General features: G+C 38.0%; 1 protein-coding gene across 16 annotated transcripts in view; it reads left to right on the plus strand.

The window, feature by feature from the left end:
- The first annotated feature begins 1,277 nt into the window (after nucleotides 1-1,277).
- LOC121954421 (neurexin-1a) overlaps nucleotides 1,278-20,531 on the plus strand; it is a 283,026-nt gene continuing 263,772 nt past the window's right edge. For 7 of the 16 annotated variants that reach the window (XM_088086999.1, XM_088087006.1, XM_088087004.1 and 4 more), the window contains exons 1-2: nucleotides 1,523-1,753; nucleotides 2,947-4,283. In XM_088086999.1, coding sequence (XP_087943125.1) covers nucleotides 3,572-4,283 — 712 coding nt within the window. In that variant the 5' untranslated portion in view covers nucleotides 1,523-1,753; nucleotides 2,947-3,571. Of the gene's footprint in view, nucleotides 1,458-1,521; nucleotides 1,754-2,946; nucleotides 4,284-20,531 lie in introns of those variants that run through there. The other 9 variants (XM_088087005.1, XM_088087014.1, XM_088087009.1 and 6 more) reach the window with 4 other exon arrangements.

Genomic DNA, 20,531 nt, shown 5'->3' on the forward strand with positions numbered 1-20,531 from the left:
TGGTATTTTTACTAATTACAGTGATTGAGGACATCCGTGATTAGAACTCTTCTGCTAATAGTACTTATCGGATAAATACAGCAGTTTTCAATGTGAAACGTATTTTCATAAAATAACTAGAAACATTTAAAAAAGAAATTAAAACAAAATTGACATTTTCCAATTGATGCATCTTTTGTTGTCAGAAACTCATATGAACATGTAGGTAACACAGGTTATGCAGTATGTATGTAAACTAGGGAAGAATGATAAAATCGGCATGTCATCAATATTGGCTGTTATTGGCTTTAAAATGAAATATTGATATCATCCAACATGCCGCATTCTGCCGATATGACATATATATATATATATATATATATATATATATTTATTTACTTTTTAAAATTAAATGTGTACAAAAAAAATCAACCCTGTGTTGAAGTATTTTTTCTTATTTTGCATTATGAATGAATATCATATGTACTGAAAGGCACTGTATTTCATGTCTCCATCTGCTGGTGTATGCATAAGTGTTTGCATAATATAATTTTAGTTCCACCACAGAAGATACTTGGTGATCACAAAAGTTAGGTAGGGGAAAAAAGTGGATATATCAACAGTGGCACTGGTTATTGGCCAAATGAGTTATTATATATTGGCATGTTGGATATCAGAAAAAAATCCAATAATGTACACCCCTAAAATAAAACATACAGTATGTGGTTGTCGCTTTCATGATTTATACAATATGAAGAAAAACAGTATGGACCTCCTAAGAGGCACTGGAGAGGGTAATAAATGTACAATGTACCATAAAGATGCCATAAAAAATAGTGAAAATACTTGAAAAAAAAAACACAGGGCATTAAACACCCCTGGAGTATTTAATCATTCAGCTGGATCTCATAATAACCCCTGAACTGAAAAACCCTTAGCTGGTTGTTTTTTATTTCTAACATTTGCTATGGGTTGCAATAATTCAACAGAATTGATTTTTTCAGATAATATAAACATATATGGGGACAGAAGCAGTTGTAGTTTGGAGTAAAGACCCCGTGCTCCAAGAGACCATCTCTGACTGCTTCTCAGCCTTTGGTGTCTCCAGTAGTGGGATCAATTAATCAATCCCCAGCAGTTTTACAAGCCTTATCTCCAAAGTTGCCTATGCCATAAATGTCCGTGGATAGATGCTCGTGGAGGCAGAGGCGCTGTCCAAGGTACTGCATTCAGCCCCTCCCCGGTAGACATCACTGAGAGACACGTGATCCGCTCTGTCTGTGGCTCCTGACAGTCGCTGGATAAGCTCAACAGGGAAACCAGATTGCACCTTCTCTTCCACAAAGATAACTGGATTTTTCGTCCCGCGCTGCCCATCTACTCCATCCGGCGGTTTTCATTTTCTTTTTAGTTGTGTTTTTGGGTTTTTTTTGTCATTTTTAAATAGGGAAACAAACTTGGAAATCGGAATATTTAAGGTAATTTCTTTTTTTTTTTTTACCACTAAGCCTGTGAGGTTTTTAGCGGAGTTAAGAGTGAAAGGGGACCCGACGCGCTCTCTCTCCCTCTCTCTCTCTCTCTCTCTCTCGCTGATGCTGTGATTCACTTGAAAGCGGATCTTGATGTGAAGGTTTCGCCAGAGTGGATTTGAGGTGCAGGCTCTCAAACAGAACCGAAAATATACGGACAAGTCGTGCTTTACAGGACCGTTTTTTTTTTCCTCTCTTGTGCCAACTATTTAGGGTCCCGTAGAAGTAAAGGTGCACGCGCAAAGGTAAAAACAAATACTAACGCTTCATGCTGTTTTTGCAAGGAATTTTATAGTTGTGAGCGACTGAAAAATTGCGGCAGATATGAGCATGAACTAACACTCTAATTATAGTGCGCCCTTTCCAGCTGTCATCCAGGGGAAGATGTTAAGGTATTATTGGTGAGATGATGTCCCGTTTTAGGCAAAATATAGCCTGCGAAACGCTAAATTCCGCCGAGGATTACCCCATATCTTATTAACACGGTGATCAGTTACTGGGATTCATCACATTTGCTGTTTCTGGAGATGTTTCAGTGTGTTTAAAGTGCGGTGTCTAAGTAAACCCGATGCATTTTCTTTGAAATGCAAACTAATTGCGGAGGTTTTTTTTTAAATCAGGTTATGGTGTGTCTTTTTTTTTTTTTTTTTTGCAATATTTAACGCGTCGGTGTTTTGAAGGAAAATCCTTGTCATAGTCCCAAAAAATAGTGACGAGGCAAATATTACGAAGAGCACATTTTGGGGGTCTGACTGAGACCCAGCGGCAGCCCCGACTGGTTCGTCTTACACAAACCAACCATTGTGAATCAAATGACGCACTTTTTCTCATGTCAGGTCTTTAGGAGAGGGCAGGCCAGTGATTAGCCGACTGTATATCGGAATGCTGCTGCTGATGGTCATCCACCGCTGCAGAAGTTGCGACGAGTGTAAGGAAAAAGTAATATTCCGAAAAGAAATAATGAGAGTTGGAAATCAGCGGTGCCCTTTTTTTCTTTTACTTTGGTGTGACTGAGATTCTCTGCAGGAATTGTTTTTATTCGGGCGAACCTCTCGGTGCGAATAATGATGCAAGCTGTATCATGATTTACTGTTGTTGTTTTTTTAACAATGCATGCATATGTGCACCTCTTTCAGTCTTGGAAGGATGCATGTTAAAAGACAGTTTTTGGAGATGAAGTCACGCGTGGATTCAGGGATGCTGTCTGTCCAGTGCTGCTGTATAAGCTTCCTGGAAAGCCCTGCTGATATTCATCTATTGATAGGGCTCATGTTTGTTGCAACAAAGGCCTCTCTGGATATAAGTGCCTGATTGGCTGTGCTTCTGCTTCAATCATAGTATTAACTCTGAGTTTTGATTGAGGCTTTGGCCAAAGTGGATTTGGAAATGGATATGGTGAAAGCACTGATACTGTATTAAATGTGCTTTTCTTTTGCAGGGAACGTTTGGACGGACGACTGCCTTGAAAGACAGACTGCTTCTTTTGCTGAGCTTATCAGCCAACGTGTCTCCATATGGCATTTTTTCTCATTGCTACAGAGGATGCAGGGTGAAAAGCCCCGAGCAAGGCTTCCAGTTACCCGCCAAAGAATGCTGGCATGAACATGAAGATTAAAGCTGCCATTTCAACTCAAGTGAAACCGTGCACACACTAACTGGCACCAGAAGGGACTGTTCCGTAATTACATAAATTAGACAGAGTGTGCCCAATGGATATTTGAATCCCTGTCACTTTGCTCTAAATAGCCATGGCAGAGAGGACCTTTAAACAGTTCAAATTATTTTGGCGCGAACAGTGAGAGTTTTGGCCAGTGGCCTGGACAGTGTGAGGTTATGGTATTTGCTCCAGGAAATAAGTGTTGGCCCACCCTATTGCTATGCAAATATATTATAGCATTTAACCTTTTGTGTTATGATGCATCAGCTCACACTTGTTTATCCACGTAGACAGTCACTTTTATGCCAGTCTACTCTCTCACAGTCGACCCAATATATTTCTTCATATAAATAATTTCAGCCCTATAAAAGTCCGCGTCCACCTGCACAGATTTTTTGATCACACAATGGTTTTACAAAAGCCACATGGTGCCCATATCATATGGGTTGGGCTGCTCTTTTGTTGCTTTGTAGAAATAGGCACTTGTCTAGAGTTTACAGGTGCTGAGGGCCAATGGGCTCGATTTCCAGTGTGGAATGCGTGTTGTGAAAGTGAAATGAGCTTCAATATGAAAACAAAGAGTTCCCACGGGCTGCTAGTTTACTTCGACGACGAGGGATTTTGTGACTTTCTAGAGCTCCTCATATTGAACGGTAAACTCAGCCTTCGTTTCTCGATCTTCTGTGCCGAGCCTGCGACCGTCATATCTGACACGGCGGTCAACGACAGCCAATGGCATGCGGTCACGATAAGGAGAAACTTTAAGAACACAACCCTAAAGGTGGACAATGAGACGAAATGGGTGGAGGTGAAGTCAAAAAGACGGGATATGACTGTTTTCAGCCATTTGTTTGTTGGTGGTATACCACCGGAATTACGATCCGTGGCGTTACGGCTCACATCGGCTGCAGTCAAGGATCAGCTACCTTTCACTGGATGGATAACAGACATAAAGGTCAACAACACGGAGTCTGTCATGATCAACAGTGAAGGGGTCTTAAAGGACCTCTGCGGTTCAGCCAACATGTGCTTAAATGGAGGAGTCTGCAGTTTGATTAACGACGAACCAACATGTGACTGCTCTCGGACGGGGTTCCAAGGAAAGGACTGCAGTGAAGGTAAGACATCTGGATTCAGTTCAGACATACAGTCAGTACAACATGTCCTCTGTAGCCTTTCCATTCAGTTGCAACATGGACTGATTTAAACAGTTTCTAGTTCCCTATTGTAATTACCATCCAGTCCTAAAGTAATGATTTCCCCTCCTCTATTTGGCTAAAGCCATATGTTTGTCTTAGTCTTCTCATGTGTGCCATCGATCTGCAATATAGTTGTTTGTAATGAGTGAATCTCCTGCAAGGCCTCATTAGTAAAACATGCAGGTGTTCTCCATCCCCAAAGGTGTCTTCCATTCTTATCAAACAGGTCCATGGGGATTGGTTGACCTATGAAACATCATCTCCAATGGCTTACTTCAAATGCAAGAGTAGAAGTAATCATCTACGAGCCAGATGGAGTAAACATAAATGATGTCATTGGCTTAAAAATTACCCAATGGATTCTTATAGTTGGAAACAGAGGAGAGAAAAATATAAAGTGGGTGAGGTTTTTGTATCAGCTGATAACAGTGTCGTAATTAACGCATTGATACTTAAAGTTTACCGCATTATGATCTGCCATTATTATGTCGTTTTCAAACAAAAACAAACTGTAACTATAGCACGACTGAGCCTCGGCTTCCCTCAAAACTGTGGTCCTAATTGATTTAATAATTCTAACAGATAATACAATCATCTGTGTATTGCATGAGAGTAAAAAAAGCTAGAGACCCAGCTAATCAATACACAAAGAGAACATGCTGTTCTTTGAGATAATGAGAATTGTGTCACTCTTGCCGTTGCCAAAAACTGTGCTCTAAATATCCGGATCTCTTCTAGTTCTCATCGTTGGTGTTGTTTGCAGCGACAGTGGATCAGCATTCAGGGTATTGAGTGCAGAGCTTCCCACAGGTTGGCAGTTTACTGCTGTGGTGGGGAGGAGCAGGGCTGCTGGTCAGGCCGAGCGTTGATGGGGGAGGGGTGTGAGTGTATGTGTGTGTTATTTAAAAAAAAAAATCCAAGTTTCAAGTTTATTCAAATGGACTCATTCTAACACAAATATATAGAGAGCATAATTTACATTTCGTTTCATATGCTCATGTATCTTTATTCAGGCACATTCATCTTTTATTAACAATTAGCTCATTAGGCCAGTGTTGGATATCTTACGACTGCAGCATAAGATATTCCCATCTGATTGTCATTAGTCATTGAGGCAAATATGAAATAACCCTAATTAGAATGTCCTCCTCGCACTGTGCAAGCTATGTTTTATTTTCTGCCGTATTCATGTTTCGTTGATGGTGTCATTGCAACGGGAGGGAGCTTCGGGTCTTTTACCAACCTCATGCACTGACAGAGTGAATGATTGTTGCTGTAGTTCACTAACAGGCTTTCAGTGTTGGGCAGCATTAAGTCTTTGTTTATTTAAAGCGCTGCACATCAGTGAGAAATAGCGGGCTGTATTGCCATACTGCATCAAAGCACCCTGAATATATCTAGATTCAGAATTAACTGTGGCAGTAAATTTACTTGAATTGGTATTTTTGTTCTGTTTCTCGCTCTTTTCGAGAACAGAATATAGTTACAAGTTTTTATTTTTATGTTGTAATTATTATTAATTTATTGCACTAACATGCTGTGTTCCATTTAGGATATTACTGTAACTGCATTGCAGCATATGTAAAAGTTTGTGTTAAAAAGTTAATGGAAGAAAAACTGTCTAACCTCTCTCTACATTTGGCAGTGATTTTAAAAAGACTTGCCATCCTGTCAGTTGCTTCACAGTGAGAGATCAGTTTGCATTTGGCACTGGTGCATTTGTTGATCTCACTTTGGCTATTTTTCTTGCCACTAGATTTAAGAGTTTATTGTGATGTACATGAGCCCACTTACTCCTCTTCCTTTGCTCTCAGGTGGAGAAAAGGTTGAACTTGTGCGTGTATAGAGCAAATCCAAAAGAGAAAAACGTATCAGCATCCTTAGAAGAGTCTTAGACGTTTTTGTTAATCACAATGCACTCTCACTAGTTTTATGCCAGTGATCTTTTCCACAGCGTGCAAAATATAGCCGGATGACAGGTCCAAAACTGTGATACTCTTGTAATTTAGATACTATTGCAAAGAATTGCTGATGATTATTAACCCTTCATGCATGGTGTCTGCCACAGTGGGAGCCATTTTGAATGACGTAAGTTGTAGTACCACGTCCCAACCACCGGGCTACACACCCCCGACATGTTGTCCACAATTATATTTAATCACTATCTGTGTGTCGTTTTGAGATATAACATTATGAATTCAAAATGGTCGAGGGAAGAGGAGATTCACCAAGCACCTTAAGGAAAACTGTTACAAACTTGTATTCTCAGAAAATCAGACATGTAAAAAAAACCACGAAAAACCTCATATCTTTCAATGTATTTTTTTTTCTGACAGAAAAATACTTTCCACTCCAGTGGCTCTTTTGCACCAAAGGGTGTATGTATCTGTCCACTGCAGTGGACACAGTGCATCAGCAGTATAAAAAATGATTAATTTACACTCAATATAGGTCCAAAAAAACCCCAACAAAAATATATATTTGTTGTTATTAATGCTCTCATGTTTATTCCTGTTATTTTCTCGTAATAAAAATACAGTTTCATTGAATTAATTTTTATACCACATCAGCTACATGATGTCCACTGCAGTGGACAGATACATAAATCCTTCAAAATTTCATATATTTGAAAAAAAAATGTTTTGGCATGATTATTCATTTAAAAGTAAAAACAAGCTCTTTAATTAGTACTTTGTGATTTAGTAATATAATCATAACATGCATGAAAGGGTTTAATACAAAGTAATGATTTGTTGACGGTCATAGCTTGCTGTTTTTTTTTTTTACTGAATATCTTGTGCCATATCTTTTATTGAGGAAATTACATCCTTGACGCCCATTCTAAGGATTCAATTATACAGCATGACTCATTGTTCTGCCTTCTTTCTTACTTTCTAAGAGCTTATTTTTAAAGATTAGCCCAATATTATTTGCCTTAGATGAGTGAGGTTAAAGCAAAGTAGCTGATAAGCTATGAGTATTTAGGAGCTTACTTGTAACCCAAGAATACTGGAAGATGGTTACTGCACAAAAGGTTTAATACTAAATAACATTAATTACATTTCCTCCAATGTGTTTTTAAATAATTGTAAATATAAAACAAAATGTGAGCATTATTTAGACAACAAACCCCTGGTTTAAAAAAACCCCCAAAAAACAAGTATCCTCTAATACTATAAAGGTATAATCAAGCTGGTGACCTTTACGTAAAGTGTATTACTTCAGTTTTCAGGGTTATGTTTATGGGTATCTTTGAATTAAATACTTTAAAAAATATAAAATAGTATCTGCTATAATATGCCTGATTCTGGTGTTTCAGTCGTTAGTCAAGACATTGTAGGAAAAGATTATAATTTTCACACCAGGGTGGCTTCTGATGCTAATAGTTTAATGGCCATGAACGAACTAATTGGTTATGTTATTGCAGTGTTAAGATGAATGATGTTAAAGATATTATCTTCGTGCTGCATGAAGGATGAGCAGTTATTGTTTCAAGAGGTCCATGTAATGAGTATACCATGGCAATGGGGACCAGAGCCGTTATTGTTCATGAAGATGAAAGCCACCGTATGATAATGAAAAAAATCTTAAAAATATGGTGTAATCACTTTTCATGTAGGATGTCTATATGCAGACATATAGCAGAGTTAGCCGTCTCATGGACTTGTCACTGGAAGTTTGATTGAATGGACTCTGAACCTGTTTTCCTAGAAATCTTAAACTGACATATGTATTTAAAATTAAAGTAAGCGGGACCCTTTCTTAAATATTAACATCTGTAAAAACAAAAAACACTGAATATGACACTGTTCAACCTAATTTTAGTTGCTGCAGTGACAGTGACAGAGGAGTCAATTCCAGATTTAAAACTCATTTTGCAAGTTCCAAAGTGGTAGGTGTGAAAAACACCCAGAGAGAGAGCAGCATCTTAAACTCACCCTGAAGGTCTTTATTGGTAGTTGTGCATATGCTCGTTTATTATATATATCTTGCCTGAATTACCACGTCAAACCATGGAGGGGAAAATACAGGTTATTAAACTGAAGTCATTAGATCCACAAGATCACACAACAGACGCCTCAAAGACAAACATGCAATATGTCAGTAGAGACGTCTGCTACCGTCACCCCAGACAGCCAAAAAGCACAGTGTGAACTGTAAGACTCCTCTCAGTCACACTCCCACTCTGCTTGATGCAATTATGCAAAACATACAAGCAGGAACTCCGTTAAAGTTACATTGTTGTTTCGAACAGTTGACTGATGATGACTCTAACATACTCATGACCATTTTGAGAGGCATAGCTTTACATTATCATATAAATTTGTTGTTCATAGTTAGCTGATAGGTCTGATATGCCTGGTGCGGGTTATAGTAGATCTTTTCATGTGGTTTTTGGACCACTTTTGAGCAGAATATTACCTGTTAACTATAAGTGATAACTGGATCGTCATATTCACTTGTTATGGCAAATATGTTAGAGACTGTTACCTAACTATACACCGTGCAGACACAAAACATTAGCATCAATTAAGAGTTGTTTAGTGAATTAAATTACAATACACACTTCTTTAGCTCAGTTTTGGTCTCCACCAACTCCTTAGGGCAAACCTGGCATTATAGTTGCTGAATACAAATACAAAAAAACTTGTCCTTAAGTAATCAGGCAGCTTAAAAGGCACAAGGCCAGGCCTGGAAAACATAAAATTAATCAGATTCTGCCAACATGCTTTTTATTACATACATAAAAAGCATTGTATTTCGTGTCTCCATCTGCTGGGGGGGCATCACCATAAGAGTATGCATTATATGATTTTAATTCAACTACAGAAGAGACTTGATCTCTAAAATTAAGTGGGGGAAATAAGTGGATACATCAACATTTGTATTGGTTATAGGCCAAATAGGTTTGTTATGTATTGGCTACTATCGACAAATAATCCAACATTGCGCATCCCTAGTGTTGATAAAAGCAGTTAGTCTGAACTAAAACATTAAAGCTGCCAAACCAAAACAATGATATGAAAGATGCTATAAAGCCTCTAAGAGCTGAGTGCAACAGCAGAGAGCAGGGATTGTAACTACGAGCAGGTCCACTACATAGTCAATTGATCCACTGTTAATTCTTTAAAAAAAAAAGAAAAAAAATGAATGCAGCTTTAAGTCTAATGTTTGGCCTTGGTGTATCACATCCCTCCCCTTGTAAATACAAAGGTGAAAGCACCAGACCTGTTTCCTTTGCCTTTCAGGTCTAAAGAGCACAAAAGAGCTGCTCTGAGTTAGTAATGAGATTTATTGACATGCGTCATTTGATGGAGCAAAACCACTGCCAGACTTTTAGTTCAAGCATCAACTGTTTTTTTATGTTTCTGTCCAGCCATGTTTTTAGTGTCACTATATTTGAAACCAGACCATATAAAACTTGGTAATACTGCAACAAAGAAAGACCGGTGACTCTTAATAGCTCATTTCAGCGTGGCACCTAACATAGCAAGATGTAGAGATTCAATTCCCACCGGCGCCATCCATGCTGAAATTGTATGAACTCTTGGTACCTTAAGTCACTTTGGATGAAAGCATTCACCCAATTGTACCTTTGCCAGCTAATTCAGTATTCTCACAAGTACAGAGGTATTTTTTCCACCTCAAGGTAATGTGGCATTGCTGCTTGCTTTCTCACCACTCTGAGCTGCAGGGGGAGGTGAGCAACAACAACAACAACAACAACAACTGCAAATGTCTGTGCATGGAGAATTTTAACCAAAGCATTAATTTAAAATAAAGCTAGTGTTCCTGACTAAATATATGGTCTCATCCCAGTCAGAATTCAGCAGCAGGAATCTTATTTAACTGTAAAAAGCTAGTATAAACATACGTTTCTCATACGTTTATCTAACGCCCAAACATTGCTTCACCTCCGTAGCACATTGTTGTTTGAAACTTTCCTTCCATTAAAAAATTTAAAAGCTGTTGTTTTACTTTGATCAGATGAAAGGATTATGGGATTTACCACCAGACCTGTCAAGTCTCCCCTGTCCAACCGCAAGCTTGCACATTGCATGACCTCACACACGCACACACACGCACACACACACATAAATCCCTCTGATCGGTTAAAACAATTATTTAAATGCACTTTCCTACGGCCAGTAAGTTCCCAGAATCTGTCCCCCTTTTTCTCATTAGATAAATAACATAGATGCATTGCACAGCTCCATATTTTATCCTGATAAAATGGAATGATGTTTATTTCATCGCACATGGGCTAAACATAAATGAGTCCAGGTAGAAAAAAAAAGTAGGGCAGATCTAAACTAAATCAGTGCCGCCTTTTATTTTTTCATTTGGTGCATTATGTAATTCCACGGTTGCCTCACATTGACTGGATATCGTAAATAACTGTGATTGCATTGCACTTTCATTTTGTGATTTTTAGCTGTGAGCACAGCTTCCAGGTCCTTGCACAGATATAGTTAGAAGTCCCTGAAACTAACGTCACTCAGTGTAGGGCTGACACTCAGATGACTTAAACCACTTGATTAAGCTGCTAATGCATGATGGCAGGGAACCAAGTATGACTGTAGCCTACAGTAAGTGAAATTATGTCACACCTTTTTTTCACATTAAAATCATAATTATCAGCGTGCTTGGTTATGTGGACTCTATTAGTCATTGAATGCAGACTTGTGCCTTACTGCAATATTAAGGAAGGGAGGTAGTGCAAAATGTGCACCAGATTTAGTGTTTTTTGGTTTTGTATTTACAAACTGAGGAACCTTTTCTGAATTTCTTACCACAGCTAATAGTCTGAATATGATCTTACAGTGTCACACATTTTTGTACAGTTACTGAAAATATGTCAGTAAGCTTCCCCGCAGTATCTCAAAAGCTTGATTTTGCTATAGGTGGTACAGTTAATCTATTTTTCTTTTAGTTACAGGTTTTATATTTTTACATAGAATGTACAAATATGCATTCATATTTTTTTATGTCATTGGGCTCTTTGTGTTTTTCATGACACTGGTTTCTTGCCTGGGTCTGTCTTACATAAATTGATTTTTAATTAGTGGCAGTGGGACTGCCAAGTCAAATGTCCTGCCAGTAAAATTTGAAACGTGATGACTTTGGCAACCCGTTGATTACATTAGAAGTGGTGTTTTACATTATCTGTCACAACAATGACTCACCACCTGCCATAACACCACTTGGTATAGAAGAGGAGGAGGAGGAGGAGGAGGTGGGAAACGTCATCATGCAAATGAAAAAACTGGGACTGAATTTTTTCACAGAAGCCTACAGCCTACATTTAAATCAATCAGATAGTACTCAGAATACTTGCTGGACTAGTGTGGTCAATAATTGGAGTCGTCTCTCACTAAGAGTTGTCCAATAGTTTATCTCCTCTCAGCTTTGTTTTGGTCTCCACCAACTACAAATGCAAATATTGTCTATTAAGCTAAATGGACTCTGTTCACCAGGAAGTTGCTAACTGTGTCTGCATTTGTGGTGAGCAGGCAGTCTACAGTGTGTTTATTAGGATTTTTATTATTTATTTATTCATTTTTACATAAAAACAGATTACTGCTGTACTTGGCAATGACAAAAACTCCTCCAACTCATACTACCACATAGGTGGTGTGTTCCTACCTCTGAATAGATACCAGAAGGAGAATTTTCTAAATAAGCACACCTTTCTTTTGGATGATTGAATAGCTTAACATGGAGTGTAAAACCAAAATAATGCGCTAAAAGATGCTGAAAGGCTCTGTAGGACTGAAGGGAACTGCAGAACTCTGGTGATATTTTTCTCTTTTTGCATCATAGTCATTTGATGCTTTGCTCCTAAAAAATATTGATTGTGCTGCCTTTATTACATCTTGGCTACAGTGATATTGAAAGACAGATTTAATAAAAGACAGGATCTTTTTCTCTAGCCAATAATTTCATTGTCTTGACTATTGCAGTATATCTAGAAAGGAACTTGTTGGACTGTTGAGCACACTGCGTATTTGTTTCTGAATGAAGAAATTTCTGTGTGGTTGAGGCTCTGGCTGTATGCCTCCAGTCAGTAGTGGACATTTTGTGCCAAGTTTTATCCCTGAGGACAATTCAACCTAACACGCTGAAAGAGACAACAGAGTTGAGAAGATGTCAGGGTTAAATTAAATGGCTGAACACCTGAACTGAAAGAAATAATTTAATAGAAAATTAGTTAATAGTACTAGAAGTTGCATTTGACACCTTAAAAAGAAAAATCTATGTGTTTCAGAGATTACAGTGCAAGGATATCATGGCTGGTGCTGCAATGTAAACCAAGTGCTTTTACTCAAGTACTCTAGGTACAAGTACTTAGGTACAAATTGTACTTACTTGAGGATTCTAATCTTATGCCACTTTCCTGCTCCACACACTTCAGAGAAAAATACTGTACCTTTAACTTTACTACAATTATTTGATCATTGTATTCACTAATTAGTTTTTCACACAGGACATGTACAAGTGCATCTGAAATGATTAGTCAATTGATTGATTGATCGATTAATTGACAACAAAAATGGTAACGTTTTTGAGATTTGTTTTAATTTTTCATGCAAAAACATTTTATTGTTCCAGTTTCTCAAACATGAAGATTTTCTGCTTTTCCTTTTAATTATTGTAATGATTTAGATTGTTTACATTTATTTTAAGTTTAATTTGCTTTTACTTACAATACTTAGTGTATATTTTCTTGATTGTACTTACAAACTTTAACATAAGTAACATTTTTACTGCAGGGCTCTTACTTGTGGTATTCGTATTTTCACTAAGGTAAAGGATATGAATTGTTGCCGACCACTGCTTGTGGCTAACACACGCCGTCCATGTGCAGCTAATGGCAGTGTTAGGATTTGGTGTTTGTGGAGGACAGTTTTACAGTTTTGAAATTTGGATGAACTTTAAATATAAAAGAAGAGTGATTCATGTGCACCTGTTTACAGATGTGCGCATGTAATTACACAATGAGTCAAGGTAACACGGGAACAGAAAGAGCTAATTTAGAGACTTCAGTAGGTAACATGAGTTTGTCAAAAACATCATCTTAGACGATTTATATGGATGGTTTCATGTGAATGACGTATACATTTTCTGACCAGCTGGTTTTAAGTCAGCTTTCTTCATTTCACATATATGATTTAAACTGCTTTGAGACACTGTATAGGAAGACTAATTCTTAATTTGAATGAGCGATCCCTTTCAGCCGCGTCTGTGGTTGTATGTAGCACAAACCACGTGGCCTCACTGTATCTCTGAAAGTGTTATTCTGTCTGGAAGCCTCCTGCAGCTTCACTCAGACAAAAGCAGATTAATAGTATACTGCTGTCTCTGAGTCCAAAGACAGATATTGGGATCAAAAGATTAGAGGGATTTTCCCGGAGGATTTTTGCCTTGTTTAAATACAACTGCTCCTGACTGTCAAAGGGTGTTTGTGAAATTCTTTGACACCAAACTCCTCCTTTAACGGGATTCGTCCCACTGCACAAATAAACACATCCCAATATCCATGACACACTCACACAGGCTGGTATTAAACTGGGCATTACAGTGTGTTTCTCAGTGAAGCATGTTAGCTGTCGTATCGAGTTTAGGGTGTATCATTTGAGGCATAATTCATTGATGGAATCCTATTATCTCCTAACTACTGACATGAAGTTATGTCATGTATATGTTACATCTGGCAGAAATTCTCACTTTCAACGAAGCTAATTTGTGTTGTTTATATACAATAGATGATGTTCGTATTTAAACCTATGTTTTGTGTGGAAAAAGACCTCACTTTGCATAATTGCTGCATGTATCCTACGCAATCGGAGCGATTCAATCTGCTCTACACAGGTACAGAATAAAAGCTGCATAGAGGTGAAAATTTGCCTCTTTAAATTCCAGGCTGTGGATGATATTTTCACTTTGAACATCAGTTGCCTTTGATGCTGCTGGTTGGGTGTCATCCTTCATGAGACTCGTCTGCAATACTAAAAACAAGTCGAAAGTGCACTGCCATAATTCGAAAGCTGTCGTGCTAATGATAGAGTGAAGACAAATCACTTTTCAGGAACATTTTATGCGACTTTGAAGCCCTTTGTGACTGTAACAGCACAAATAAACCTGACTTGACTAAGTGTAGTGTGGGTTATGTGTCACATTTAGGGATTTTCTACCTACAGCACAAGTAAGAGAGTGCTGTTTCAGTACCTTTTTCAGCTTTACCGGTTATATAGTCATTGATGAGATGCAGAGATCATTGGTTGTATTTTTACTATTCTGTCTCCTTTGTCATTTATAAAGGAAATGGATGAAGCTTTCTGTTCACAGTACTTAGAGCTTAGCTGTATTTAATGCTCAGTGTGCTTTATTAATACTTTCAAAACATTTTTTTTTTCTTCAGCTGAAGAGCCGCTCTTCAGATAGGGATTTGTCACACGTCAACGGTGAGAGCCACAACTACAGTTTCCTTAAGCAACTGCTGAGCATATTTAGCTTGAAAAGGTGCTTGGCGAACATCGGCACGCATTGCTTCAACACGGGGCTGTGATTTCTATTACAATAAGTTATAAATAAGATGAGCTCATACTTTCAACCTCGCAATTTACATTGATTCTTACCAGACATCTTAGTTCCCCCTCATACTCAAGTCTTTAACAGCCACTGCATCTCAAAAAAGATTTACTCCACATCTGTAATACTATCCTAGATATTGTCAATCCTGGGATTAAGGTTATTAGAACTACTGTATAATCTGCTCTGATTATCCTGTTGGATCATTCCGACCCACAAGATGTAAAAGAATGGCGAGGTCTTCAGCACATCTGCTGCCACAATCCCCTCTGTTTGGGTTGTCTCTTTGCAAACGCCTGGATTGATCTATATTGTCCACAGCCCATCTGTCCCTTGAAAATTTGTAGTAGCTGCATAATAAGATTAATTGAACCACTGACACTGTGGCTGTTTCAGTATATTTAATTAGTAAAATTAAAAAAGTTTTTTTTTAATTAAGTGTATCTGTGTGCGACACTCTCATTCTTATAAGACATAAGGAGAATGTAGAAAAATATGTGGTAAAACACCCATTTTGATTCCAGTTTTTATTGTTTTGCCTTCTCAAATGCATAGTAGGTAATTTTTATAACAAATAACTTTTTGTCATATTATCTATCTAATCTAACTATCACTATATCCTGACAGTAGTACATGAGACAAATAATTTGAAGAAAGAAAAAAAAATAAAGTTCCTGTGGCTCCTCCTGGTGCTTCAAATGGCAAGAATCCACCAAATTTTTTTTTCATCTTAAATCCTGTTTGGTTGTAGCTCGCTCCACCTCGAGAAAAGCTGCTCTGACACTTACTCTTGTTTTATGTTGGGGTTGGTTTAAGTTTTCTCTTTGGTCCGCTTCTGTTTACATGTCTTTGTCATGTATGCAGCGTGTAAATGAGCTGTGTGTGACATGTTTTAGAGACTCCTCCTGGCTTTGATTGGTTCTTTTCATCCAGGCATGATGGATTCTTGCAAATGCAATTAGGAGCACTTGCAGGAGGCTGCCAAACCCGTTGTTCTCACAGATTATTTGACTCATGTACTACTGACAGTAAAAAATAAACTTGCTAAGGATGCTTTTGCATTGTTTCCAGCATTTATGTTGGACAGACAAAAGAGCGATATGATCTCTTCATCTTAACTTTCTGCTAGGAAGTGAATAAGCAACTTTTCTCAAATGTCAAGCTGTTTATTTATAAAGTCTGTCATCGGTATTCAAAAACTCCACATGCACCTTAGCAGTAGAAAATACTAACTTACTGTGCTGTAACAATACACTCTTTGTACACTGGTTGTACAAAGTTGTTGGGCTCTGTCACATTTTAAGGAATCCAGTGTCAGTGTTTCGACCCCACAAAAGGGCGATAAGACGGGTGTATTGTTCTGAAAGCGTACAATGTGGCAACGTTGACCAACTCCGCTGGTGAGGGCAGTGCAGTATAGCCAGCTGTGGGAGCTATCAATTTCCATCAGAGTGGCTGGTCACTCTGCCTGTTTCCTCTCTCTCCGCTCTTACTGTTGCTTGAGGAGGATAATGAGGGAGATGGTGAGCTGTGTAATGCCACTAACAATCCTCTGTAAGATAGATGCATTAAGTTTAGTCTGTGGTACTAAGAGATGAGCCCTCACTCATACTCATTACTCTTGATTTGGTCCAAATTGTAATTTAACAACAAATCGATCCTTGGATAGCGCTGACCTTTGCCGCAGGGCTTTTACATTTTCCTTTAAAGCATCTTTGTGACAAGGATGTTAAAGCAGTCTCTCTGCTACTATTTTCAAATATACATCTGTCTAATGGGCTGGCAATGGATTCAGTACCTTCTCTTCTTCTTTGTTGTTGCATGTATGGTGATGACATTAGTACATCCTTATTAATAGCGCTGCAGAAAAAAAGGAAAAAAAAGAGCTCTTATTTTATCTGAGATTTCATAGAGTTGCATGTGATTTTGTTGAGGTGAAACCATGTAGAGAATGCACTTTTTGTGGTAAAAAATTATTTGAAAGGGGCATCCCGCCAATTTTATGATGTTCAGTTCGCTTATCAGTACTACTCAGTCTGTGAAAAGAGTTGTGTAATGTCTGTAGAGACCCATAATAACATTATCGTAAGACACTGCGTTGGATCTCAGGTCTGTGTAGTATCTAAAGAAATTACATAAAGAATTTTGTTCAGAATATTCTCTGTCAAAGTAATAGAAAGCATGCATTATTATTCATATTCATATTTGTTATCATAGATTACAAATGAACAAAAATGCTGTGACATCACACTGCGTACTGTCACTAAATCACTCTCAAGCTGTTAATTACACATTTCTCTGCAGCATTTTTAAAAGCATGTCCAAGTATCCACAAAGAGGGTTTTTTGCAATAAGCGTTAGCTTTTGCTTAATGAAACATAGTGCTAGCTGACCTACTTTCTCAAAGCAATGCTGGCATGATAAACTGCTTCAGTTTGAGGCTATTTAAGATGGAATTGAACTGCTTTCATTATGAAGTGTCAGTTGGTTAATAATTCATAATATTGAACATCATTTAACATATTACTTCTTTTTTATTAATTACACTGTTAACACATTTGACGTATTATACAACATGCCCTAACTGAAGTGACTCTCACCTCCTAACTGACCAGTCCTCTAAATGAGCGTAATATTTTGATAGAACAAGTTAATGTTGCCTCAATAATGACTCTATGACATGGTTCATTCATTATGGATGCAGAACATGAACACACATATTTCTTTTTAAGAATAAAAGGTAAAGTCTGACTTTAAGATTTAATTTTTTTTAAATACACAATTTTCTTGTAGAGTATGGAGCCATTTGTTTAAGGGCTGCTATATTACACACACAATCAGGCTTTCTCAGAAAAGGCTGAATTATTATTATTTTTTTTATCTGACAGTGATTATTGAAAGACCTCTATGATTTTACAGAGTCTTTGAGTAAAGAATTCCACGAGAAAAAACAACAAATGCAAACATTTTTGTGCTATGGTTCATGTTGACAAGCAGCAGCCTGAACCTTATATGTGATGGCATGCACTTGAGTTCTTACTTAACCTTGATGATTTATATATAATATGACAGCAGAAAGCTTCATCGTTATATTTGGGAAACCATTTTAGGATCCCATTATCACTGCAGCAACAGCATCTTATTTTCTAACAAGAGCACACATGAAACAGACAAAAGAAGTAGTTGAGAACAACCATATTTTTCCCACATTTGCCTACATAAAACTGGATATAGAATCCTTCCTGTACTTAAAAGGGTTTAAGGGCAGTATATTTTTTTAAATTTAGGATGTGTTCTTGGTAAGGGAGTGCTTGTTAAATGTGCAGTTCTTGAGAAAGATATTCTCATTTCCAGGATTTTGACTACCAATGCTTTGGATCAACCAAGTCTCACTAACTTGTCAAATATCGCAGCTTGGTCAGCAGCCGTGTGCGTCAAGCATGACACATCAAGGCAGCCTTTAGTGGTGGTACGAGATGCACCGAGCAGCTGCATATTTTGATGCTCTGGGCAACTACCATGGTATAATAATGGAGAGAGTCCGCATTGGTTGGGAGGGAAGAGAAGGTGGATGAGACAAACAAACTCTGGACTGTCAGGCAGCTGTTCGTGTCATGTGTGAAACCAAAAGTCAATGGAGTAATTTATGTGTGAGCACATGTGACACACTATGCTAATCAAGTGTGATGCATGGCGTTGTGTTCTGTTAGTAAGAAATGTAGTTATCTTAAGCCAAACCGTGATGATTTTATCATTAAATTCAACATTTTTTTACCTGTGTTCACAATATATTTTTTAGAGAGACTGTTTGTTGTAAATGAGCAGTTATTGAACATTTCCTGTAAAAAAAGAAATTTACTTTGAAAGGACACAATGTGTGTGTCAAAAACTGACAGTAGAGGGATACCTAGAACATCATATGTTGACATGTAGGGCCACTGACCAAGTAAAGGGCCAGGATGTAATGTGCTGTTTGGATTCACGGTTCCTACTGACCAGTCCAAAACATTGGTATTTAATGACCTGGGAAGAACAGTTAATAATCAACTACCTTTCTCCAGAATTGCATACTGAAGCTCTGAGAGGCTGAAATACATGCCTCTTGAATTAGGAATTTATACTGTAGAAACAGCTGAAACAAGGCCAACACAGGGAAAATAATTCCAACAAACCTAAAGCACTGCAAAGCTGATGACAATAAGAGTGGATGACAAAAGGTTGATTCAGGCAAACAGGATGTTCTAAAATTGTCAGATGGCAGAGAGAAATGGGTGCTGCATGTAGCGAATGTGACACGTTCCTTTATTTGAAATGTAGCCAGAGCGCTCTCTGCTTTTGCCATGTCTCTTCAGCCAACTGCATTCAGACACACTGCAGGACAGACACGGATGTCTTAATGGCATTTTGTCGAGCTGGCTGACGGTATCCAGTACATTGTATCATAGTGAATTGAGCGCTGCTAGTTTGGCTTTTTAAAGACTGTCACTTTGGCGTTAATCAGTTGACACAGTTTTGAACACACAGTCAGAGCGTCAAGGTTGTGTTGAGGTGTCAGCAGCATGTCTGCAGGAGGTAAATAGAAAAGAAAATGTATTCTTAGATATTGTAACCAACCTTGATTTTTTTCTTTTCTTTCTTTTTTTTTCTAGCTGTCACACACCAGATGGTTCATTTTGTTTGGCATCATCTTGAATAGTAATGTAATTATTTTCCATGAGCTAAACTCCATGTGCATGATCAACAGCAAGAGACCGTCAGAGATGCAGATAGTCTGATAGACAGCTGAGTGCATTTTGGTGTAGTGTTACCAGCACAATAGCACTGGGATCACTTTGTCAAAGGGATTAAATGGATTTGCGTCTCTGGATTAGGATGTAACCAGCTGGGTACATTTGTGAAAGAAAGTGTGTGTGTGTGTGTGTGATGGGGGGCTTGTTTTAATGGTCGCTGTCAGGTGATACTGCTGTTAGCTGAAAGCCTCTTTTCTTCAAATGAAACCTCACTTAGTGTAGCCGCAGAAGATTGCTGGGGTTTGATTAAAAAATTACTACAGGACACAGTTTTTTACCAAATAAAATGTCCAAAGGCACATATATTCTGTTTTCTTATGCACAGTTTCACAATAAGAAATGTGCTGTTTGTATGTTTCTCCCCTGTTGGCATTTAGGTCTCTCTTAGTGTGGAGAAAATGTGCTCATATCAGATTTATTATAAAGTTGCTACAACTACATGCCTCTCAAGCTGTACTTAATTAGGATAAATGAATCACTGTACCTCTAAATCTGTTTTTAATTTGGTTTTGATCACCAATAATAAGAGGAAGGGAATCCCTATAACACCATGTTAATTGCACATTAACCTCACACCCAATCTAGAACAAACTACCAAAACAATGCTCTTAAACAGGCAACTCTGTGAGTTGAAATGCAGTGAGAGGAATTATGAGTTATTGTGGGAAAAAATCAGCATCAGTCTTTGGGGTCCTGACATCAGCAAACGGCTTTGATTCTTTTACTTTTCACTTCTCATGTGGTCACTTTGCAACTGCCGGCTTCATGCTTGCCTTGTCAGAAT

This window comes from Plectropomus leopardus, chromosome 13 (genome assembly GCF_026936395.1).
Source record: "Plectropomus leopardus strain MGB_pleo_1.0 chromosome 13, ASM2693639v1, whole genome shotgun sequence".
NCBI classification, from domain to species: domain Eukaryota; kingdom Metazoa; phylum Chordata; class Actinopteri; order Perciformes; family Serranidae; genus Plectropomus; species Plectropomus leopardus.